This window comes from Microplitis demolitor, chromosome 5, assembly GCF_026212275.2.
Source record: "Microplitis demolitor isolate Queensland-Clemson2020A chromosome 5, iyMicDemo2.1a, whole genome shotgun sequence".
NCBI classification, from domain to species: Eukaryota; Metazoa; Arthropoda; class Insecta; order Hymenoptera; family Braconidae; genus Microplitis; species Microplitis demolitor.
Window position 1 is genome coordinate 812,979 of NC_068549.1, and position 23,436 is coordinate 836,414.

Below are 23,436 nucleotides of genomic sequence, written 5' to 3' on the forward strand. Positions count from 1 at the left end.
TCAAAAGTGCCTGACCTAACAACAGTCAATAATCTGGTTAACGACTCAGTAGCAGTTGCTAAGTCTACTCAAGACACAGCTAGAAGAATGGTCCAGGATATTTTCGATTGGTCAAATACCATGTACACATTATTAACTAAACAATTGTCCAAATTTTTCAAAAGTTCAACTGACCAGAATGGAGTTCCATTAATTGATTATGATCCATCAGTCAATATACATGTTCCTGATCATGTGCCATTTTGAATCATAAATATATATGTATATAAATTGAAAAAAAAAAAAAAATTTGAGTTATTTTCAAAATACCGTAATTTTTTTGTCCGCAATGTAATCAATATTTCAAAATATAATAAAAATCTAATAACTGATATTAATATGTATATATATATATTTTTTTTCTAAATCAATAAAAAATTTTTATCAATTAAAATTAGACTATTTCTAAATTTGACTTTTTTATCAGTAATTACATGGTCGTATGTACAAATAGATTTGGTACAGATGAAAGATATTGTGTCATGTAATTAAATATAAGTCTTGAGTAATTATCGAAAAAAAACGGAAAAATATTTACACTGACATATGATGACGTACTCGAAAATATAGTAATATTTATTCGAGCAATTTAAAATTATTAGGCTAACTTGAATTCTATTCGACGATGAAGAAAAACATGTTTTTGTTCTGATTTTAAATTAATAAATGTTTTTTTATTTAAAGGTTACTGTGATAATGAAATATATTTGCTCAAGTGCTGAACATACTAAGTACAGTAGTTTTAGGAATCATTTATGGTGACAAAGATCAGTATAAATATACAGTTACTCCAAAAATAATGCCACTGTAAATTAATTCTGACACAGAGCTCTGTTCTGAGTGATTGGAATTAATTTAGTTCTTTATAAATAAAAATGTTTCTACGACTAGTGTGTTTTGCTTTTTTCATGGGCATTTTGAATCAGGTAGTTATAAAATAAATAATATATACAATTCCAAATGAAGGTGGATTTCGGACATGATCTTAAATTGTCGTATACGCATTTAAATTTTGTTAATTAATTAGAAAAAGTTGAAGCAGTAATTTAAAAAAGGGCGCGTAGTGGCTATTTCGTTGTTGTCCATTTGGAATTAAACGAAATTTGGTAAATTTTAGTTAAATTTTTAAGTCAATTTGAAATTTGGAATTTTCCTTGATGAAATTTATTCACCAATTTTCCGTTAGTTTCAAATTAATAACAACTGTAAGTATGATAACTATGCGTTATCATTTTGAGATGATTAAATATTTTGAAAAAGTCGAGGCATTGGCTAATATGCTCTTAAATCAAATTAGCTTTTAATCCACCGAATACTTTTTTTGCAAATAATTTTCCGGTTTTTTCAAGTAATCTTTAGTTATTTTGAAAAAATTTTTTGAATATTTATATGAAAGTAATATTTGGATACGAAATTTTTAATTGTTGATAAAAAAATAATTTTGGGAAACGGGTGAATAGTATTGTAAAAATATCAGAAAAAATGATTAATTTGAAATTTTTTTATATTTAAAATTAAAGGTAAGCTCAGCGCCTTTAAATTCAGAAGAATTAACAGAAAAAATGAAATCTGCACAAGAAGATGCGACAGTTAAAATAATATTAGCAAGTTTTGGTATTAGAAAATCTGCTAAACTTGTAAATATCACAAATAATAAAGCTATTGCATATTCTGAAGCGGTTGAAAATAGAAGGAACTTCGAAATAATGGCTGAGGAGTTGAATAAAATAATTGAAGATAAAGAAAAAAAATTGGAAACCAATCAAGCTCGAGCAAAAGCCAATAAAACTGACAGTGGTGCACAAGACGCGGTAATCACGGCGCAAGATGAGCTGAACCAGGTCAGACAAGTAGAATCAACTATCAATGAAAAGATTAGAAATTTGACTATTGCCGAATCACTCGCGAAAAACGATTGGGAAAGACTTGAAGAAAAAGCGCGAAAGATGGCCGCGAATGCTGAGGAAACTAAGCGAGACGCCATAAATGCTGTAGCTAGAGCTCATAAAGCAACAGCTGCCAATATTTCATACTCGATCAAAGATTCGAAAAATTTATCGCCTCGTATAATAGCGCAAAAAGTGTGTGCCGAATATTTTAAAAATGCAATTGATGAACTGGTATCCGGCTTTGCTACAAAACACCCATCACATTACAAAATAATGAAAAGGATCTGGCTCCAGGGACAGGAAGAATTCGCTAATTCTTTTCAGTAATACATTTTTTTAATTTTACAACACGTGATTTTATTTTATTTTTTAATTAATTAACTACTTTTTTTTACAAAGTGAAGATGCGCAAGGCTTTGGAACATAAATCATTTTTTCCACTGTAAATTTATTAAAAATTTTTTTACTCTTGTTTTTTAAATAAATTATTGAGATAAATAATTTAAAATTAATAAAAAATATAATACTGAATCTTAAAAAAATTTGTAAATTTTATTTTTAAAATTAGTATTTAAGTAACCATATTATTAGATCAAGTAAAGGTATAATTATTTAGTGGCACATTTATGAAACTGATGAGTAAATAGTTATTTTTTTTTTTTTTTTTGTATTTAAATAAAAATTATGAAATCCAAGGTGACCTTATATAATTTGAATTAAACACTCTATTTTAAATACAAACCAATACTCAAATTAAAATCAATTTTTATAGATTTGATAAAAAACATTTTTTCAAATGTGTTTTTCTCACGAACGCGTATTTACAAATAACTATTATAATAGTTGATGAATTATATTTGTACAAGTGTGGTCTAGACTTTTTATGCTTGAATATTGAAATCGATAGTAACTGGTATCAATATAAATAGGCGTTAATTCAATAAAAATAATCATTCTTCTAAGAAACTTAATCTTAAGCGGTCGATTCAAATTTTTTTAGTGAAAATGTTCATTCGCGTACTTTTGGTTGCTTCGTTTATCGTCGTTTTGAATCAGGTATTTATAGAAAAATAATATTATTTTGTAAAATAAATTAGAATTAAGTTTTTTGGCTACATTGGTGTCATATTATTCTAAGAAGACGTTTAACGATGGGAATATAAAAAAATGTACTTTAATTTTGAAGGTGAATTCAGCACCAGCAGGTGTAGCGATTGGTGATTTGAACAAGTTGATAGAATCTTCAAAAGAAGCGCGAAAAGTAGCAACGGCTAAAGCTGAAGAAGCCGCTGAAGTGATCGAGAAAGCTAAAGAAGCTTCTGATGATTTTAAAAAAAAACAAGAGAAATATTTTCAGGCTCTGGTGACGAAAAATTCATTGGAGAGAGAAAAAGAGGCTGCAATTGCTGCATTCGAGGAAGCTAACAGAACAAAGACAGATAAGGAATCCGCAAAAAATAAAGCTCCTGTGGATGCAGTCAAGACACGAGAATTTGAAGCCGCTAAAACAGAGTTTGAAAGAATTGAAAAAGAAATAAAAGTTATTGAAGAAGAAATAAAGAACGCGAGCCTTGAAATAAAAAATGCTGAAGCAGAATATAATTCAGCAAAAACAAAAGCTGATGATATTGTGAACAAAGCTGACAAAATTACTAAAGAAGCTACTGACGCTGAAGCACATGCTAATCAAATAGAATCCAATGTCTTAATTGCTAGTTTGCTGTCATCTTCATCAGCCGTGGGATCAAATGGGCTGAATGACACAAAAGTTTCATCAACAACCGCAAGTCCAACTTTGACGACAGCCAAGCCAAATTTTGTGGCACTCACCCCAGAACAGAAATTGTTCATCAGATTGTACTTCAGTAAATTAAAACCTGAAGCCACTACAAAACCCCCCACAATGGTAGGAAACTTCATAAGAGCCTGGGCCAAAGTTAATTTGGGAATTGCAGAATCTCTTGACCGGGTAATTTAAATTATATTCAAATATGATAAATGTCAGAGACGATTTTCAAAATTGTCACTAATTTTTGGTTTATTTTTTCCAGATCAAAGCCTCAGTCAAAGGAGTTTTCAGACCTGGCAACAACGCGACAGGCTGATTTTGGACGAATTCAAAAAAACGAATTATTGATTAATTTTTACATATTTTTTTACCAAAAAAATTTCTAGTCTTAAGTTTTTTTTCTATAATGTAATTGGAATAAATAAAGAAAAATTTTATTAATAAAATGTTGTAATTTAATTATTTGATGACCTATATATATATTGTGTGCTCATAAATTTGTCACTCGTAATATTGATAAATTTTTTATCTGCTATGAATAATAATGATAAATTTTTTTATTTGTTCAATAAATTAAGCAATCGATACGTATTCTATGATTACTTTACTTAACTTCCAGACATATATGTCTAATATGACCGTATTGTTAGAATAGACATCAGCAAAAAAATAAATATATATAGTATTATATTAAATAAATAATTTTTTAGTCAACTTGTTTGAATTAAATAAAATCTTAAGCAACACTTTTTTAATTTTATAATTAATTTCATAGATTGTTATTATATTTTTGAAATTAGTATATATTTATTTACAAAATTTGAATTTTGAGAACTAGGGTAAAGGTACCGCTTGTGGTCACTTCAGTGCCAATTTTGGACACTCAAAAAATTTATGTAAAAAATATGACATAATTAATTTTTCAAATATGATCAAAAATACTTTAATTATACTGTAGAACAACGAAATTTTTTATACTTAATGTTAATTTAAATAAAATATTAAGTGTCGGGCTGGAAATTAAAATTATTGATGGAGAAAAATTTTTTGACTCAGAAATTAATTTTATAAATAAATGAATTAACTGGAATTTTAAAAAATATTTTGGTATCACGTCGATGGATTTTTGAGAATATGTTATTGATGATTATCAAGAAATTAATTTTATCAATCGATAAATTTTTTTTTATAAGAATATTGTAAAAATTCTTAAAACTGAAATTGTTTTGAATCGAGTTTTAAATTTATAAAAATATTCTGTAGCACAAAAAATAAATTTAAAACACTAGTTCATAATGATTTTAACAAGAAATTTTTAAATTGTAAAGAAAATTTATTTCTTAGAAAACTAAAAATTTGAACTTTCAAAAAATATGAATTTCTATTCGAAAAAAAATTTCAGTGCGACTGTAATTTTTTTTTTACAATTAATTTTTGTTGTAAATCCAAAAACTTGATGTAGGCATAAAATTATGTATTTGAAATTTAATAAGATTGGAGTAACTATTTAAATTATAATTGAATAGTTTCGTCAATGAAATATTTTATTGTAATATGGTTGTGGAATATAATAAAATATTGACAATTCAAATAGATATTTGGAGGTCGATATCCAACAAAAGAATGAAAAAATAATGACGCAGCCTGAATGGCCGGTCTGTTATTTATCGATTTAACAATTATGATAACATATAAATTTGAGAAATATTTGTAATTGTGAAACAAGTTATTTAATGATTTTAATTTACACATACACATCTTGATGCATTATTAACAAGACGGCGATGATAAATTGCCAAATAATATTTGTTCAAGTGGTGCGTCCACTGTAAGTAGAGATATATTAAATTAACAAACTGATAATTCATAGAAGTTGAATATAAAGTGCGTAGCGATCGATGTTTCGGTACACTGTCTTTAAGTGATTTTGCTGAGCTTGACTCCGCTAACGATTCCAACAAAATGATCAGTTATAAATTTAAATATTTGATTCTCGTGGTCTGCACTTTAAGTCAGGTAAAAATGACTATTTTATCATTTTTATTTATTAGAAATTAAAAAATTTTTATCTTTTATTATAATTATTTAATTATTTATAGGTTTTATCAAAACCTTTAACGGAAACTGGTAGAGCAGCGGGTGCTGGAGGTGGTGCAGCTGGTGGCGGTACTGCAGGAGGTACTAGTGGTGGTACAGCAGGTGGTGGTACTGCAGGGGGTGGTGCAGCCGGTGGTGGTACTGCAGGGGGTATCGGTGGTGGTGCAGCAGGAGGTACTAGTGGTGGTGCAGCCGGTGGTGGTACTGCAGGGGGTATTGGTGGTGGTGCAGTCGATGGTGGTACTGTAGGAGGTACTGGTGGTGCAACAGGTGCTGGAGGAGGTCTAACAACCGGATCTGGATCAGCGGGAGGAGCTGGAGTTGGTGTTGGTGATGGAACTGGAGGTAGTGTGATGCCTGGAGCTGGAGTTATTCCAGGAGCTGGTATGATTCCTGGAGGTGGTATGATGCCAGGAGCAGGTATGATTCCTGGAGGTGGTATGATGCCAGGAGGTGGTATGGCACCAGGAGCAGGTATGATGCCAGGAGCAGGTATGACTCCTGGAGGTGGTATGATGCCAGGAAGTGGTATGGCACCAGGAGCAGGTATGATGCCAGGAGCAGGTATGATTCCTGGAGGTGGTATGATGCCAGGAAGTGGTATGGCACCAGGAGCAGGTATGATGCCAGGAGCAGGTATGATTCCTGGAGGTGGTATGATGCCAGGCGGTGGTATGGCACCAGGAGCAGGTATGATGCCAGGAGCAGGTATGATTCCTGGAGGTGGTATGATGCCAGGAGCAGGGACAAACCCCGGAAGTGGTATGAAGCCCGGCGGTGCAATAACTACAGGAGGTGGAATTGGCGGGGGTGTAGTCGGTGCTGGAGGAACTGGAATCGACAAAACTCAATCTATTGCCGAACATATCTTCGAAATCACTGATTACGTAATAAAATATTTTTTTTATTTAAAATAAATATATAAATGTACAAATAAATTAACTAACTAAGTTATCAATTTTTTATATTTACAGCTCCTCGGCTGCGACGATGACGACGACGACGACGACGACGACTATTACTACTGGTGGTAACTCATCGATTTTTCAAGCTAAACAATATTTATATTTATCCAGCAATCAAGTACTTTATTATCGTTATTTTTATAATCACTTACGTTAAGCTCTACCGCCTCGTTCAAATATTTTTGTCCATTTGTCAAAATAATTCGTCAACGGTGCTCTAGAAAATATATCTTTTAATCATAAAACTATTCCTCTATTTTTAAATCATTAATTAATTACTTACAATTGAAATGTGCTAGTCCTTATTATTAACTTTAAATTTTCATTTTTATCGATAAACTTTTATTTTTTATTCTTTTTTCATTTATTATTTACAGCCTAAAAAAGTGACAATTAATTTAATGATAAATAATTATAATTACAATACAAAATAATAAGAATAATAATTACCTGTTAAGTTACAAAAATAAATTAAGTTAAATCTATACGATTTTTTTACGTATTGATAAATGTAAAATTACCGCGCCAAGGAGTCCAGTTGAATCTCCTTTCCTGTGTAATAAAATAATTAAATAAATAATACGTTATTTAAAAAAAAATAATCATTAACTACCTCCGATGAAGGTGTACTCCATTCACTGTAATTATCTTGAATATTTTCTTCCCGCTCATCTTGATAATTCAATTTCGAAGGTCTATAGCTCTCGTAAATGGCAATAAGGTAGTCTGGTATCAGGCACATCGGCACAATTACTATCGTCAGCAGCCAGAACGTCGGAGATGAGATTAAATTGATAAATACTCCAAACATTGGACCATTGTATGGACTAAATAATTTTAAAAATGATTCATTATTTTGACATCAAGATTAATAATAAAACGAGACTTACATATTTATTGACGAGTACGCAGCCGCAACGATAAAAAAAAGTAATTCAGAAAAAATTATACTGAATACAAATGGAAAAGTCCAAAATAAATTTCTAGATAGTAACTGCAAGTGAATAAAAAAATTTATGTTGATATTTGTTGGAAATTTTGTAGAGGAGTGAGTAGTAAATTACCTCTAAATTAGTGACTAGTGATACCAAGTGAAAAATGCATGTATTGAAACACGTATAATCAGCCATTGTATTATCGCTTAGATTTATTGGATTTATATTAAAATACGTATAGGTTCCAAAATATATTACACTTGTATGCCATAACGCTGGAAAATTTTTTTATAATTAATTGATAGATTAGTTTTTTTTATGAGTAATTAATTATTTTAATTACTAGGAAAGCGCGGGCAAAATTGTTTTTAAAAATACAGAGAATTCATTTTTTTTTATTGTCAAAATTATGCCTGGCGCTTTTCTAGTTATATTTATTTATAAGCTAATAAATTTAATAGTACCTAGTGACAACCAAATAATTGTTTGTTTAATCGACAGCAATCGATTTTTTTTATTTAATATATAATACTGTGGATAACTAATTAATTTACGAGCTGAATAATCTTGCGCGAGTAAACCAAAAGCAAGGACTGGCAATGACGTGAATAAAACATTGAACCCCATGAGAAAAACACTATCATACAATGCCTAAAAAAAGTTAATTAATTAAAAACTCTAGTACTACTTGGCGGATTATCAACTTACCTGGGAAGAAAATCCATTGGAAAGCCCAAAAAAAATTTGCGGCGTTATAAAAACGACATTTTTGTAAAAAAAATACTGAGTTAATATACTCAATCTTATATAATACCAGTGGCCATGAATTAATAACGCACGTTTTAAAAACATAAATTTAGCAAGAGCGAAGTCAGCATTCATTGAAGCTTGTCTGCCTTCTTTGCCCATAATACCAATACCCACGTGCGCTTCTTGAATCATTGATACGTCATTACCGCCGTCACCAATAGCCGCCGTCAGAGGATGTCTAGCCGAGTTTTTAATTAATTGTACGATCTAAAATGTAAATAAATATCAATTTATCTAATAATTAGATCTTTTAAATGGCAATTAATTGTGTGATAATTTATATTGAGGTCAAATGTGTGAAATTTAATACTCGATCTTACTTCGGATTTTTGCAACGGCGACATACGGCAGCAGACAACTGCGTCGCAGGTCATTCCGACGATTCTCAATAATTCTGGGCAATGATTGTAAGCTATTGCCATACTCATGCCGTCCATTATTAATCCATACTGTTTATAAGGCTCCAATTTCATTCTCCGTCTTGAAAAATTTTTAATTAATGTTTTCGAACTATTCAATTCAAATTCAAAATTTACAAATAATTTTAAAAATTCAAAATTTCGAGTTATTCGCCCACCTCTAATTTTCATAAATTAAACTTACTCGTAACTGGTCAAAGTAATGAAGCAAACTTGTAGTGTTTTTTGTCCCATTAGTCTGAGTACTTCAGTACCTTTTTTAAAATGCCCGCATGAAAACGCAATATTTTCAGCAGTCTCAGCTTTGTCACCCGTTAAAACCCACACCTAAAAATAATCATTTTTTATTTTTCTTCATGAAAATTTTTCATATTTTGTTTGATTACTTTAATATTGGCTGCACGGAGAGATTCCAATGTTTCTTCTACACCTTCCTGAAGACTGTCCTCAATACCCGTGGCCCCTAACAACATCATTCCCGTCTCGATAGACAAATAGACTTGTTCTACAAGCTTAGACCGCTCTGGGCCGATTGTTTGCCTCGCTTGCTCTGCGAGAGTGATAAATTTGTCATATTCTTGGATGGTTAATTTTTTGCAGCCTACTGCGAGTGTCCTTAGTCCTCTCTACGATAATTAAGTAAACGATTGATAGGTATTGATGAATAATCAAAGGTAATTTTTTATATTACTTGTGAAAAATCAGCGACATGCTCTTCAGTTTGTTGGATTTTTCCTTCATGCATCAATGGAAACATTTCTGAGTCAGCACCTTTTGAATACAGCCATAATTCACCAGCTGAATCTTGTACTATTACTGACATTCTTTTGCGCTCTGTAATTTAAATTTATTGAGACAAATAAATTTATTTGTAATTTTTAGCATGACTCATTTGTCCCTTTTTTAAAAAATATTATTATTTTTTACTTACCAGAAGTAAATTCCAGCGTTTCCAAACATGTGAAATGTAAAAACCGATCACCAGCTTTTATTTCCAATAAATCGGCTTCATATTTTGTCAAAATTACTCCGCATCTGGCGCTAGCTTCAACCAGAGCTTTTTCATCAGCAGAAGCTGCCTGATATTCCGGCAAGCTTGGGTCCATCAGCAGCGAACTGTTTACTCGGCGGATGGTTTTCTGTCGAAAACTTTCACGAAATGCTGTGCGGCGAGCAACAACACCATCCATAACAATCGGCGGAGCAACGTGGACAGAATGACAAAGCGACAATGCGATCATGAAGTGCCAAATTTCCGGCGGCCAGCTCATTACTTTAACCGCCTCATGTTCATTTCCATTTGACGGCAATTCGTATATTTTTCCATTGCAGTCTTTCTCTATGTACATTTTCCCGTCGACTGTGCACCGTCGAAAGACCATTAAATTTTCTGTCAAAGTCCCGGTTTTGTCAGTCAATAAATACTCTATTTGTCCCAGGTCTTCATTTAGATCAGAAGTGTTCACCAAAGCCGGCTGATCGTTGCGCTCGTCGTACATTTTTGAGTCCCAGTGGAAAAATAATGAGCCCAAAAATTTTTGCAGTTCTGCAGAAATTTAAAATAAAATTTTTTGAATAAAAAAAAAATTAATTTATAAATTACAATTATTAATAAAAAAAAAAAATAATTACCAACGGTAACATAAAGTGAAATCGGTACTATATAATTATAGAGAATGGTAAATGATAAAAAATCATAAACAATTTTTGAAAAACTAGTTGTGCTATTTGGACTCAAGTAATAATCCCACTGCTGATTGTAATCATTAAACTGTTTCAATATAGTTGATATTGTAATTTCTAATATTAATATGAATATAAAAAATATCAGGTACAAATTAATACTCCTAAAAAAAATTACTCGTCAATTAATTACATACTTAGATAAAAAAAAAAAAATGATTATTTTTACTTCTCAACGGTAGAAAATTTATTTGGAGTTTGTTTTGAGTTTAGAGAGAGTTTCGTATCAGAGCCGGTGTAAACCGCAGCACCAATTATGAATTCAGTATCCTTTAGACGCGACCCACGTAGCAATATGTTGTCAATTGTCAGGAACCCAGAGGACAAATTGTTCTCGGTGAATTTTATTTCAATTTTCCCCTGGAACTCGTAAAGGTTTGATAGCGGGTGCTGACAAGTGACTAGACACTCCATGCTGACTATTTCTTCGATGGGTTTATTTGATGTAACTTTCGGCACTTGCAGAGTCTGAGATATTTATCAAAAATAAATGAATGAAAAAATTTTAATAATTTAGTCAATTTTTGATTACTTTTAAATTCGATTCGCCGTCAAGATTTGATGTCGTTACGTAACATGAGCCGTTTGATTCACTACTATAAAGTAAAATAATATCACAGGGTAAATCTTCGTCTCTAGATACTCTCACTAAGTCACCTACAATTATTTGCTCACATTTAATTACCTATAAATTAAAATTTACCAATTAATATATTAAAAAATTAAAAAGTTTTAGTCTGCCCGCACATTAAATTTTTTTTTTTATTTACTTAAATTTTGAGTTTTTTATCGCTGGTCTTAAATTAATTTAAAAATATTTAAATAAAAAATAAAACATACTTGCATACATTTATTACGTATAACAGTAACAGAAGTGCAATTAACACGGTAATCAGATTTGTGTCTCAAAAAATCTTCATACCCTTGTTTACATGCTGTTACTAAAATTACAAATACTAGGGGTAACAATGTAGTGAATGGCGACACCGGGGATTCAATGGACATCGCGATTATCGCTGATAGTAAAAAATAAAAATTTGCTACTCGACGGAATTGTTCGAACAAATTTTTTGGTACAAAATTCCATACTGTGTACTAAAAAAAAAATTATTATTGTGATTTTTATTAATTAATAATCGTAAAAATCCTGCAAGACTTACTTTGCTCGATTTGATTTGATTTTTTTGAAAAATAGAATCTCCTGGATTTTTAGTAGGATTTATTGTAAAAACTCTGTGCTCACCAAGTATCGATGTGCTGTTACCCTGAGAAGTGAAATTATTTTTTTTTTAATTATTTAGAATAAAAAATAACAATAATTAATTCAATTGTTTAAATAAAATAAAAATATCAATTGAACGTAGTCAGATTGACTGTCATTCTAAACTTAAAAACAAATTTTTAAAATATATTGATAGATATTTATAATATTGTGCAGTAAATAAATTTAGTTAGATGATTAATTTATAATAATTTAAATAAATATATAATTAATTAAAAATGTTTTCTATGCTACGTTCTTTTAAAATAATTAATAATAATAATAATAATTTATTTAAGCAGTTGTATCCAGTTATAAGTAAACGATTTAAACGTCAAAATGAAACGTTTCTTAATCCGACTAACGGAGCGTTTCTGGAAGATATTTATAATTCGTGGCTGAGAGATCCTCAATCCGTTGAGAAGTCATGGGATCATTATTTTCGCGCTTTTAATTTTTCTTCAGGTATTTTTATCTGGGTTATTTATTTAAGTGACTGCTGTTTTTTAATTAAATTTTTAATCTAAAGGTCAAAATACTTTAGATGTTGACGCTACGATTCGCGCTTATCAGGTAAAAATATTAATTTATCATCAAATTAATTAATGCAAGCATCAAAAATTGAGAAAAAATTTTTTTTTAATTTTTGAGTCTAATTCAAAAGTTTTTAAAAAATTGCGGGCGATTTTGCCTGAGACTGAACTGAATACCCCCTAGTAAATATACGAGTTAATAGGATTAATTGGTTATAGGCTCGAGGACATTTGATAGCAGACATAGACCCATTAGGAATCCAGAATCCGGAAGCATTGAAGCTCCAAGGAACTCCAACCCCAGCACCGGCAGTGGTAGTTCGTCGTCACCTGGAAGGAATAACGGAAGAAGATTTGGATCGTGAACATTCTCTACCAAGTTCCTTGACGGTAATCGGTGGTACCGAAAAATCATTAACTCTCCGAGAAATTCTTACGCAACTCAATAAAATTTATTGTGGGCATTTAGGACTCGAGTACACTTACATTCCAGATTTTGAAGTGGTTTGTTTATTTTTCAGCTAAAAAATTATTAATAAACTATTCATGTCAACCACCTGGTTGGTTTTTTTTTTTTTTAAATGCAGTTGGATTGGTTGAGACACAAATTCGAAGTCCCAGGGGCATGGGAGCTACCAGCAGACCATCGGAAATACATCTGGGAAAACTTGATGCGCGCAGTAACATTTGAAAGTTTTTTAGCTAAAAAGTACGGAGCGGAAAAGCGTTTTGGTTTGGAAGGTTGTGAGTCTTTTGTGCCAGCAATCGTGCAGTGCTTCGAAACCTCTGCAGAACTTGGAGTTGAGACCGCGGTAATCGGGATGGCCCATCGTGGACGATTGAACACTTTAGTCAACATCTGTTCCAAGCCGATGCATCAGCTTTTTGTTCAATTCAACCCGATTCCTATGGAAGGACTGGGCTCCGGTGACGTCAAATATCATTTGGGAACTCATTCTGAGAGACTTCTTGAAAGGTAAAAGACGCAAAATCATTCTTCATTAACAAATCCAATTTATTTTACTGAATATGTTTCAGAAGCGGAAAAAAAATTCGCGTTGCAGTCCTAGGTAACCCTTCGCATCTGGAAGCTGTTTGTCCCCTGGTCGTGGGTCGAGTCCGAGCGGAACAAGTGGTCCAGCAAGATTTCAAAGGGAAGAAGTCAATGGCAGTTTTGGTTCACGGAGACGCGGCCTTTGCTGGCCAAGGAATTTGTTATGAAACAATGCATTTGACTAATTTGCCTGATTACACAACCGGTGGTGTCATTCACGCTGTCATTAATAATCAAGTAAATTATCTATGATAATTATTCATTTACTGAATAATTCCAAGAACGTCGGGCAAAATGAGGCACTCATAAATTTTTTTTCTAATGATTATTCCGCCCAGAAAAAATTAATTATCTGTATAAATAAATAAAACAATTAACTCGATTTAAGAAGTAAAAATTGATCTAAATAAATTCTATCTTAAATAAAAATGAAAATAATCATTCCAGATTGGTTTTACAACAGACCCACGTTATTCTCGTTCGAGCACACACTGTACTGACGTCGCACGTGTCGTCAACGCTCCCATTTTTCACGTACACGCGGACGATCCAGATTTGGTGGCTTACTGCAGCAAAGTCGCCGCCGAGTATCGGTAATTGACGGCTGATTTGATAATTATTCAAAATATTTAAAAATTAGTAACTAACTAATAATAAATTATCATTATTTTATTATTGAACGAGATTTGTGTCATTGACATTGACTTTGTTTTACAATTGAACCTTATCAATGCTGTCGAAAGGATTGTAAAGATTATTTCGTAACATTTTTTTATTATTTTTATTTTTATTTATGTAGAGCGACTTATCATAATGATGTTGTTCTTGACATTGTCGGCTATCGACGCAATGGACACAATGAGATGGACGAGCCAATGCTAACTCAACCATTAATGTACAAACGCATTAAATCTCATCCCAATGTTTTGAAAATTTATAGTGATAAATTATTGACAGAAGGAATTATTGACGAAACTTTTATTAAAAAAGTAATTTTTTTTTTTTTTAATTAATTTTTTTTAATTAAGGGAAGACGGCAAAATGGGCGCGAAAAAAAAATAGTGAAATTTTTTCCGGTTCTCATATAAATGACTGAGTAATTAAAAAAATTAATCGGGCAATACGGACTGTCTAAGAAAAAATAAAATTTGTAGGTGTCCTATTTTGCCACTACCCTTATTAACTATTACTTGTAACTATAATTATTGGATGGAAAATTTGATGAAAGGAAACGGAAAAATACTTGGAGCACTGCGAAGCAGAATTTCAAAAAGCCCAGAAAATAAATAAAATGCAGATGTCCGACTGGCATGACGTCCCATGGACAGAATTTTTCGCGAACCAGAAGCCTGAGAATAAAATTCCCCAGACGGGAATAAGTCCCAGTGATATAAAAAAAATCAACACCGCGTTCTCGACTAGTCCAGAAGGTATCGAACCTCATACGCAAGTTCTAAGGGTGATGGAGAGAAGAAAGAAGTTAATTAACGAGGGACGGTTCGATTGGGCTATGGGTGAAGCTCTGGCTATTGTTAGCTTACTAAAAGACGGTTATCACGTGAGATTGTCGGGTCAAGACTCGGAGCGCGGTACTTTTTCACACCGGATTCATATTATTCATGATCAGAACCGTGATAAGACTTGGAAAAACATTCTACATAACATTTATCCCAATCAGGCGCTTTATACCGTTACCAATTCACCGTTATCGGAGTTTGGAGTCTTAGGTAAATATTTACTACTTTAAAAATCAATTAAAAAAAAAAAAACATTTTTTAGGCTTTGAATTGGGATACTCGGCTTACGATCACAATACATTGACTCTTTGGGAGGGGCAATTTGGTGATTTCGCAAATAATTGTCAAGTAATTATTTCTTATGACGAAAATATTTTTTATAAAATTAAAAACCGAGAAACAAAAAAATTTTAAGTCGAAAAAAAAAAAATTAATAATGGTGATAATTATTTTGGAAGGTCGTGATCGATTCACTGCTCAGTTCTGGGCAATCAAAATGGGGAAGACAAGTAGGTCTAGTTCTTTTATTGCCGCACGGAATGGAAGGTCAGGGACCCGAGCATTCTTCAGCGCGACTAGAACGATTTCTTCAGCTGTGCGACGACAGTACTCACGTGTCTTGTGAAGAAGACTCCAAAGCAACGCGAGATGAATCTCCGGATGACGTAATGACCCGACAGCTTTTTGAGGTCAATTGGATTGTTTGCAACATCACGACTCCCGCCAACTTGGTTCATATTTTGCGCCGTCAAATTCTCATGCCTTTTCGCAAGCCTTTGGTAAAACCCACAGCTTTATTATTAATTGTCATAAATATATAAATATATATTCAATCGTAAAGCAATCAAACATAAATCACACTTTACTTATTTAATAAAACACTCGAACAAATGAATCATTTAACACATATCGTTATCTCGCGGTTTATCAGCTTTTGACAAATGAAAAAAAAATTAGCTGATAAGAATTAACGCGGAAGTATAATTTTTTATTCACTTGCTTTAAATTTTACGTTAATCTGGAGAATTTTTATCACTTGTATTTTATTTTCTCCTATTTATTTTTTGTATTATTGGTGATAATTAATTAATTAATTAAATAAACAGATAATAATGTCACCGAAGTCGTTGCTGAGGCACCCGGACGCTCAGTCAAATTTAAGCGAAATCGAAACTGGAACTTCATTTGCTGCAATTTATCCAGATTCATCACCGACAATAATAGCACCAGAGGCTGTTAAAAAAGTTGTTATTTGCAGCGGCAAAGTTTATTACGATCTTATTGCCGAGAGGAGAGAAAGAAAACTCGATGAATTAATAGCAATTGTCAGGATTGAACAGATATGTCCCTTTCCATATCACTTGGTAGCCAAGGAAATTTCAAGGTTTCCTATTGCCAAGGTAAATCAGTGAATGGTGAATAGAGTTATTGTATGTGCTAGTAAATGGCTTCATTGTCGAGGCCGTTTCATATGCAAAAAAAAATTTATCCATAAATAACATGACGTCATTGCATTTTTATTATTATTATTTTACAATAATTAGGAATATATAAGCTATTTTATACTTATTTTTTTTATTGTTCAATTAACCGATAAATACGTAACACTTATTATTTTCAATTTAAACACACTCATTGACGTTATTACTATTTAAGTGGATATTTTTATTGAAAAATATTTACAACTGACATTTTGTTGGCTAAGATTATTTTTTTAACTTGATATTTTTATTGGCTATTTCTAAGCAATTTTTCGAGATAAATAGACATTTAGGGTGGTCTCTGAAAAGGAAATTTAATTTTCTACAATTTTTGATTCTTTGAAAAATTCTGTAGGATCGATAGTTTTCGAGATCTAGCGGCATATATAAAAAATAAATTTTCATAGTTAAAAAAAAAATGTTTTATTGTTAAAATGGCTATAACTTTTGAACTAACAATTTTACGCGCTTTTTTAAAGAGACCAAAGTTGTAGAAAATTTAATTTTCTACAATTTTTATCCCAGTCAAAAATGTCGTAGAATCAATAATTGCCGAGATATCTCTAGTTTAATTGTAAAGCTTTTGTGCCAGCCTGCTAGTAAATAAAAAAAGATGAATTTAAATTTTAAAAAAAATTTTAGATAATGTGGGTGCAAGAAGAACATCAAAACCAAGGTGCATACTACTACGTCCGCGATCGCATTGCACTGGCATTAGGATTACCCATAGAAGAGATAAGATACGGAGGCCGCGCACCATCGGCCGCACCTGCTACAGGCAGCAAAATGATTCACCAACAAGAAATACAAGATTTTTTAAACACCGCCATGAGTATTGAGTAATTTAGCTTACATAAAATAAGTTAAGTTAGAAAAAACTCACGGATAAACATAAATACCGCTTGCGTCTCTTAAACCAAACAACCGATCCGTCAAAAGAATAACGATTCATTTTTTATAAATTATTCTCCACTTGTCCAATTGATCTAGCTCACATTATATTCACCAGCTAGATCTCTACTGCATTATTGACTCAAATGTATGATATTAGTGATGTACAGATAGAAGGAGGAAGCGATATATACATATATATTTAAGAAGAAGAATAAAAATGATTTATTATTATTATTATTATTGGCAATCAATGAGAACTGGTATTGAAAGGTGTCGATTGTCAATTCAACCAAGTGTTAATAATTGACGTAATATATTCATGTAATATTTACACACGTGTATTTATTATTATTATTTATTTTTTTTTTAGCAATTAATAAGTGACCGGTTGAATAAATTAGATGTAAGAACTTACCATTGTTAATTTTAATTATAAAAATAATAAAAATGATTAAATAAAACTTAAAAAACCACAGTACGAATTATAAGCAATTTATTGAAACGTCCAGTTATTACTTATTTCTAGTAAAGTACTTGTTATAACTGATAGATTGTCGGTATCGGCGTCATAATGCACAAGCCAAACGACATATATATCTAATATTGTTGCGATAAGACCTCTGAGAAGCCTTCTTTATCACGACCACTTAACCATTTTTTTTTTTTAAATTTTTAAAAATTTTTTTACTCGATACTGGACAGTAGAATTAATTTTTGGACAATGGCTTTAATCATTTGAAATATTAGAGAAGAATTAAGTTACGACGTCAGCTAATTGATTAATTATCAATAGATACCTTGACTTTAATTACTTTATTATTTATTAAGTCAATTAAATGTTCTCGTTACAATTAACGAGAATTTTGCTATTAAATCTTAATAGCTTTTGAAAAAAATATTTTTATGGCTTGTTATTTAAAATTATAAGTATGGGTAATTTTTTAAAAATTATTAAACTTTTTTATGGAACAAAAAAATCTAATTAATTTCAGTATTTTTAGAAAACTAATCAGCGGGTAGCAAAAAAATTTAACTATTAATTTATTAATTAAAATAAATTTATTTTTGTGGTTTAATATTTAATCAAAGAATGAGGAAAAATTTATTACTGTATCCTTTATATATTTTTATAACAAGGAAAATTTTATGATAAGGTTCTGAAAATAAAATTAATGAGAATATAAAATTTTTACTCCGCTTTATTTTATTAAAAATAAAATTTTATTGTTGGAATAAAATAATTTTATTGCAGGTCATTCTAAAGATAATTTTACGGGGAAAAAAATAAAGAATAATCGAAATACTCGAGCTATGAATTTTTATTTGAAAATTTTTTAATCAGCATCGAACTCCGGAATTAATTTATTTGTTTATAAAATCAATAAATCACTAAGTTCAAATATTTAAAAATAATTAATATTTTTTAATCATTTTCTTTGAAGCTCTACAATTAAATTCATTTTATATGACAATTACTGAGTAATCTACTGTCACTTTACTCTGAAAATAATATTTATAGATCGAAATGTGTTTTTAATTATAAAACGACTGATAAAAAATATAATTTTGATCTTTTCATAATTTTATGTAATCAAAAAATCTAAATATTTTTTTTAAATTAAAAAAAAAAATAGTGCCACAATTTTTAATGAACATGTGAACATTCAATATTTGTAGTAAAGTAAATTTCATAAACGTCTTGACTCAGTTGTCTATTATTTTTTGTTGATAAAAAATTCATATATTTTTTATTAATGACCGTCACGCGTAAGCTAAATCGTTTAACTTTTATCTAATTTTTCAAAGTCACAGGTTTTTTAAATTTAAATAATAAATATTAAATACAGAAGTTTCAAATGAATAACAATCGAGTTACGCAACGTATTGATTCAGGCAAAATATTTTAAAAATACTTATAAATAATAACAATAATAATGGAAAAACGGAGCTTTGTTTTATATATCAATACGTAAATTTTTTCTATGATAAATTTAATGATTAATGATATTGGCGCAAGTGTTGATAATAGTGTCTATTGTAAAATTGATAAAATTCCTTAGAGTTAATATAAAAACGGGATAATTTTTGTTGGAATATCACTTGCAAATTAATTTATCGAAAACCGTATCAGTCGATTTTATTTCTATCAAGAGACGACATGTTCTCACGTTTATTATTGTGCATTACCCTATTAGTCTGTGTAATAAGTCAGGTAATTAATTTTTTATTTTATATTAATTAAAAATAAAAGGGAGGCCATTTTAAATTTAAACTTCGGAATTTTAAACAACAATTTTTTCTTTATTATTTTAAAAATTAATTTCTACTCATAATTATAATTCATTTATTTTATTAGACAAATAATAAAGTGAACGGTGAAGAAATTAAAGAAGAAGACCGAAGTATACTTGGAAATATTTTCCGTTATGGAGCAGATTTGAAAATGAACGCAGCTGATAGAATTGATGATGTAACTTACAAATTTATTTTTGATAATTAAGTAATTAAATAATTACTCAATTTTTTTTTAATGAAATTTTCAGGCATTCGGTCAATTCGGAGGTTTGCTGGGAGCCGGAGCTGGCTCAGTCCTATCTAATGTCAGACAAATAGGAGAGACAGCTGCTGAGGGCATAAAAAGAAGCGACGATGCCTTTGAAAACAGTCTGGAAGCTGCCAAAAACGCTGCGTTGTTGAGTTATTTGACCGGAAGAGCTGCACCTAAAACTGCAATAGACTTGGCTAATGTCAGTCTGAAGACTCTTGAAAATTTGATTACAAATAAAGAGACGAACTTACCAAGCTCGGGCAAACAAGTAAAACAAATGGTCGTTGTTTATGAAGACGGTTCCGTCGAACCTGTTTCTAATAATTTATTATCACTACTCGCGGGTGCTCCATCAATAGTCACCAACTAAATCCCAATCTCCCGTTACCCATTTTTTATTTTTAAAATTAATGTGAAAAAAAAAGTTTACTGTAATTTTTTTTTTAAGAAATAAAAATTTATTTAATCGTTAATTTTTCTTTACAACCACAATTATTACAGTTACAGCAAAGCAAACACCTTAAATAATTTTTTATGATAAGGAAACTGTTGAGTATTTTTTTTTCTCAGTAATTAACAATAATTTTATAATAAGAGTTGATACCAAGACCTTTGTTTGCTTTTGTTTCATCTTGATAATCTTAATCCGTAGGTAAGTAATTATTGGGCAAGTAATTATAGTTTGTTTACATTTATACGGAAAAAAATACGATTTCTGTATCACATACAATATTTCTATACAATTACTTGCCACTTCCTCGTCTATTTTTTTTTTTTTTTTTTAGGTAATAAGGAAAAAGGTAGATATGCCTATTTTTAAATCCCCTTGTACCATTTATAAAAGAACGACGATAACTCAAGTATCATTTCAAATTCTGATCGTTCAATTTATCACTTGTACTATTTTGTAAAAAATTAATTAATTATTTAAACACAATGTTTGTAAAATTACTGTGCGTTGTTCTCTTCATTTGTGCATTTTCTCAAGTAAATTTAAATTTGATTAATGTTTTATATGTCAATAATAAAATATATATATATATATATATATATATATAAATATATGTTTTTTTGTTTGTAGGTAAATTGTAGAATTATAAGTGATAGTAATGGTAATGAGGTAGAAGAAAAAACGCCAAGCATACTTGGACGTCTCTTTAGAGCCAGCGGCAGCATCAGATACAGACTGGCCGATATTTTTGATGGAGTAATTTATGGTTTTTTTATACATTATTTTTACATTGTTTAATAAATAATTTATGTGTTTCCTTTGTTGAATAGATTACTAATTCATTCAGAAATGCATGGAGAAATAATATCGGAGGATTATTTAATAGCTTCAGACAATTCGGGGGTATAGGAAACCCTCAACGTCCGAATTCAAATCCAGGTTCGTGGTGAATTTTTTTTTTATATATTTTGAGAAGTTGGTTAATGTTAAATTGCGTTTTTTTCTTTTTCCATAGCAATAAACACGGAACTTGATGGTCTCGATTACCTTAAAGATGTAGAAGCTGTCGATCCAAAAATGTTCCCGAATCCAAATTGGAACGGCCGTCTTACGGCGGCGGACATTGGAGAACTTATGGTTTTATGCAAGCGAGGAGTTGTCGTCCCTGGATTTTGCAACGAGAATAAATAAAACTTGTAATTTTTTAATCAACGATTTGCTGAATTTTATTCTGCGAAATTTTTGTTTAATATTTGTAACTAATTTTTTCTAACCAGATGTAAAAATTATTTTACCTAAAATAAATAATTAAAAAAAAATTTAATTTTTTTATTACTTTAGTAATTTTTTAATTTTAATCTTAAGGTCACCTGTAAATGTCCACAATATAAGCCCTGATAATTAAATAATAAAATTGAGTTTATTTTGTAATTAGTCATTTATTTTTGAAATTTACTTTTGGCGCTTTTTTTAAAATTAAATTACAAATCATATTTCTTACTCAAATTTTGATCTTTAACACAAACTCAAATATTAAAAATATAAAAAAAAATTTTTTTCGATTTTTTGAAGGTCACTTTATTTTATTTAAGTCAAATTTTTTAAATCATATAGAAATTAGAAATTTGTTTTTTCTTTAAAGAAAAGAAAAAAATACATTTTTTGCTATTGACTTTTTTTTCCTCAGTGTCTCTACAGTTTAGTGCCGTGTTTAAAAATTGTTTTAGCAGACTTTTGGAAGATTAGTAATTAATTAATTATTGAATAAATTAATTTAAATAGTGAATATTTAATTAAAAATAAAAAACTATATTCTTGTATATATAATAAAAGTATACTATCTTTACTAGATAGGGTTTAAAATAAAAAAAATATAACCCACTTAAGCAATAATTCATTATACATAAATAATCTTAAGAGATTATCAGTCCATTGACCCTAAAAACCCATTTGGGGCATTAGGATGCTCACAAAATTCTGGTTTTTTATCTATCAATTTCTCGGATGTACCCAACTCTGATATGATCCACGTTATAAATTAACACAGATGTGTACTTATTAAGAAACAACGAGCCTAAGTTATAGCTGAGTACCTTAGAAGTTTGTTCAAATGATAATCCCATGTACTTTTATGCTCTCTCAGATAAAAAAAAAAACATATATTTTCCCTGCAACTTCTTGATATAAAAACCCGAGGAAATTTTATTTTCACCGTCAGTCCCAGTTGGATCTTTACCTGGACACTCTGTTCACGATCGAAAAACCTGAGTTTATTTTCTGTTGATTTTAATTAAAGCAAAATGCTTATTAGAATTTTTTTCATCACTCTCTTTGTCTGTGCATTGAGCCAGGTAATTTTTAAAAATTTTCCGTATTACCCATAACTTTTTTTTTTTTTTTTTGTAATTTTTATGTGCATATTTAATTAAAAAATTATATTTTAGGTAAATTGTGAGAAACATGAAATAACTATTCCAGAAATAGTGAAACTATTGAACGATGCGGTAATTATTTTTTAAATCATTTTATATGTGGAAATATTTTTTATTAATTATTTTATATTTTTTTTTTTTAACAGAAATCTTCAACTCCTACTCCTGTTACTACTTCGACTACTGCGCATAAAAAAGGAGGATTATCAAATTTTGCTGGCACTGTAATTAATTTATTTATATATTTATAATTATTTTGACATTAGGTCTATAAGGATTTCAAATTAAATTAAATATTTACCGGAAAAAATAATGTAGATCAATGAGGTCTGATTAGATCTACAGAGATTTAATTTTGTTCGGATATTTTTTAATAAGACCGCGAAATTTCTTTTAAAATGAAACATTTTGAATTTGTAAACTTTGATCATTCTTTCGAGATCTATATAAATTTCATAGAATTCTAAAATTTGATTTCCACTGATCAAAATATTTTTTTCCGAGTTTTATAAATTTTTAAAAAATTTAAATTTTCAAATAAATTTTTAAATATTCGCGCCTAATTTTTGAACATTATTA

General features: G+C 30.1%; 6 protein-coding genes across 7 annotated transcripts; 5 read left to right on the forward strand and 1 right to left on the reverse strand.

The window, feature by feature from the left end:
• Window positions 1–702: 702 nt before the first annotated feature.
• On the forward strand, window positions 703–2,360 carry LOC103569210 (uncharacterized). The gene is made up of 2 exons (XM_008546387.2): window positions 703–965; window positions 1,560–2,360. Exons 1-2 carry the CDS (start codon window positions 915–917, stop codon window positions 2,253–2,255), a joined length of 747 nt encoding a protein of 248 aa, XP_008544609.1. The 5' UTR covers window positions 703–914; the 3' UTR covers window positions 2,256–2,360.
• A 540-nt stretch (window positions 2,361–2,900) lies between these two features.
• Window positions 2,901–4,157, forward strand: LOC103569211 (laminin subunit gamma-1-like). The gene is made up of 3 exons (XM_008546388.2): window positions 2,901–2,984; window positions 3,115–3,897; window positions 3,980–4,157. The coding sequence occupies exons 1-3, from the start codon at window positions 2,934–2,936 to the stop codon at window positions 4,031–4,033; spliced, it is 888 nt and encodes a 295-aa protein (XP_008544610.1). The 5' UTR covers window positions 2,901–2,933; the 3' UTR covers window positions 4,034–4,157.
• A 1,146-nt stretch (window positions 4,158–5,303) lies between these two features.
• Window positions 5,304–6,996, forward strand: LOC103569213 (uncharacterized). Its single transcript, XM_008546390.3, has 3 exons — window positions 5,304–5,733; window positions 5,817–6,701; window positions 6,789–6,996. The coding sequence occupies exons 1-3, from the start codon at window positions 5,680–5,682 to the stop codon at window positions 6,846–6,848; spliced, it is 999 nt and encodes a 332-aa protein (XP_008544612.3). The 5' UTR covers window positions 5,304–5,679; the 3' UTR covers window positions 6,849–6,996.
• Window positions 6,698–18,105, reverse strand: LOC103569216 (phospholipid-transporting ATPase IF). Of its 2 annotated transcripts, none has more exons than XM_008546397.3 (20): window positions 17,842–18,105; window positions 11,847–11,951; window positions 11,527–11,781; window positions 11,219–11,371; window positions 10,856–11,154; window positions 10,576–10,790; window positions 9,875–10,489; window positions 9,635–9,777; window positions 9,330–9,569; window positions 9,128–9,270; window positions 8,845–9,004; window positions 8,423–8,731; window positions 8,179–8,365; window positions 7,844–7,989; window positions 7,670–7,773; window positions 7,393–7,606; window positions 7,230–7,331; window positions 7,063–7,157; window positions 6,932–6,996; window positions 6,698–6,865 (listed from the first exon to the last, which is right to left on the reverse strand). In XM_008546397.3, the coding sequence occupies exons 1-17, from the start codon at window positions 17,842–17,844 to the stop codon at window positions 7,275–7,277; spliced, it is 3,348 nt and encodes a 1,115-aa protein (XP_008544619.1). In that variant the 5' UTR covers window positions 17,845–18,105; the 3' UTR covers window positions 6,698–6,865; window positions 6,932–6,996; window positions 7,063–7,157; window positions 7,230–7,274. The 2 variants fall into 2 exon arrangements, with proteins under 2 accessions (XP_008544619.1, XP_008544618.1); XM_008546396.3 differs by lacking the exon at window positions 17,842–18,105 and adding an exon at window positions 15,666–15,909.
• Window positions 16,043–17,823, forward strand: LOC103569214 (2-oxoglutarate dehydrogenase complex component E1-like). The gene is made up of 2 exons (XM_008546394.3): window positions 16,043–16,451; window positions 17,175–17,823. Exons 1-2 carry the CDS (start codon window positions 16,164–16,166, stop codon window positions 17,373–17,375), a joined length of 489 nt encoding a protein of 162 aa, XP_008544616.1. The 5' UTR covers window positions 16,043–16,163; the 3' UTR covers window positions 17,376–17,823.
• Window positions 18,106–20,811: 2,706 nt separating the features above from the next.
• On the forward strand, window positions 20,812–21,749 carry LOC103569219 (uncharacterized). Its single transcript, XM_008546399.3, has 4 exons — window positions 20,812–20,961; window positions 21,056–21,181; window positions 21,256–21,364; window positions 21,441–21,749. Exons 1-4 carry the CDS (start codon window positions 20,911–20,913, stop codon window positions 21,614–21,616), a joined length of 462 nt encoding a protein of 153 aa, XP_008544621.1. The 5' UTR covers window positions 20,812–20,910; the 3' UTR covers window positions 21,617–21,749.
• Window positions 21,750–23,436: the final 1,687 nt, after the last annotated feature.

Bases quoted from the DNA above. Each gene is read 5' to 3' on its own strand.
- LOC103569210 (XM_008546387.2), top strand. From the start codon at position 915: ATGTTTCTACGACTAGTGTGTTTTGCTTTTTTCATGGGCATTTTGAAT. The intron at 966-1,559 runs GTAGTTATAAAA...TTAAAATTAAAG, and splicing joins TCATGGGCATTTTGAATCAG to GTAAGCTCAGCGCCTTTAAA.
- LOC103569211 (XM_008546388.2), top strand. From the start codon at position 2,934: ATGTTCATTCGCGTACTTTTGGTTGCTTCGTTTATCGTCGTTTTGAAT. The intron at 2,985-3,114 runs GTATTTATAGAA...TTAATTTTGAAG, and splicing joins TTATCGTCGTTTTGAATCAG to GTGAATTCAGCACCAGCAGG. The intron at 3,898-3,979 runs GTAATTTAAATT...TATTTTTTCCAG, and splicing joins TTGCAGAATCTCTTGACCGG to ATCAAAGCCTCAGTCAAAGG.
- LOC103569213 (XM_008546390.3), top strand. From the start codon at position 5,680: ATGATCAGTTATAAATTTAAATATTTGATTCTCGTGGTCTGCACTTTA. The intron at 5,734-5,816 runs GTAAAAATGACT...AATTATTTATAG, and splicing joins TGGTCTGCACTTTAAGTCAG to GTTTTATCAAAACCTTTAAC. The intron at 6,702-6,788 runs GTAATAAAATAT...TTATATTTACAG, and splicing joins TCTTCGAAATCACTGATTAC to CTCCTCGGCTGCGACGATGA.
- LOC103569216 (XM_008546396.3), bottom strand. From the start codon at position 15,788: ATGAACCAAGTTGGCGGGAGTCGTGATGTTGCAAACAATCCAATTGAC. The intron at 11,782-11,846 runs GTAAGTCTTGCA...TTTTTTTTTTAG, and splicing joins ATCAAATCAAATCGAGCAAA to TACACAGTATGGAATTTTGT. The intron at 7,607-7,669 runs GTAAGTCTCGTT...AAAATTATTTAG, and splicing joins GCGTACTCGTCAATAAATAT to TCCATACAATGGTCCAATGT.
- LOC103569214 (XM_008546394.3), top strand. From the start codon at position 16,164: ATGTCACCGAAGTCGTTGCTGAGGCACCCGGACGCTCAGTCAAATTTA. The intron at 16,452-17,174 runs GTAAATCAGTGA...AAAAAATTTTAG, and splicing joins CAAGGTTTCCTATTGCCAAG to ATAATGTGGGTGCAAGAAGA.
- LOC103569219 (XM_008546399.3), top strand. From the start codon at position 20,911: ATGTTTGTAAAATTACTGTGCGTTGTTCTCTTCATTTGTGCATTTTCT. The intron at 20,962-21,055 runs GTAAATTTAAAT...TTTTGTTTGTAG, and splicing joins TCATTTGTGCATTTTCTCAA to GTAAATTGTAGAATTATAAG. The intron at 21,365-21,440 runs GTTCGTGGTGAA...CTTTTTCCATAG, and splicing joins ACGTCCGAATTCAAATCCAG to CAATAAACACGGAACTTGAT.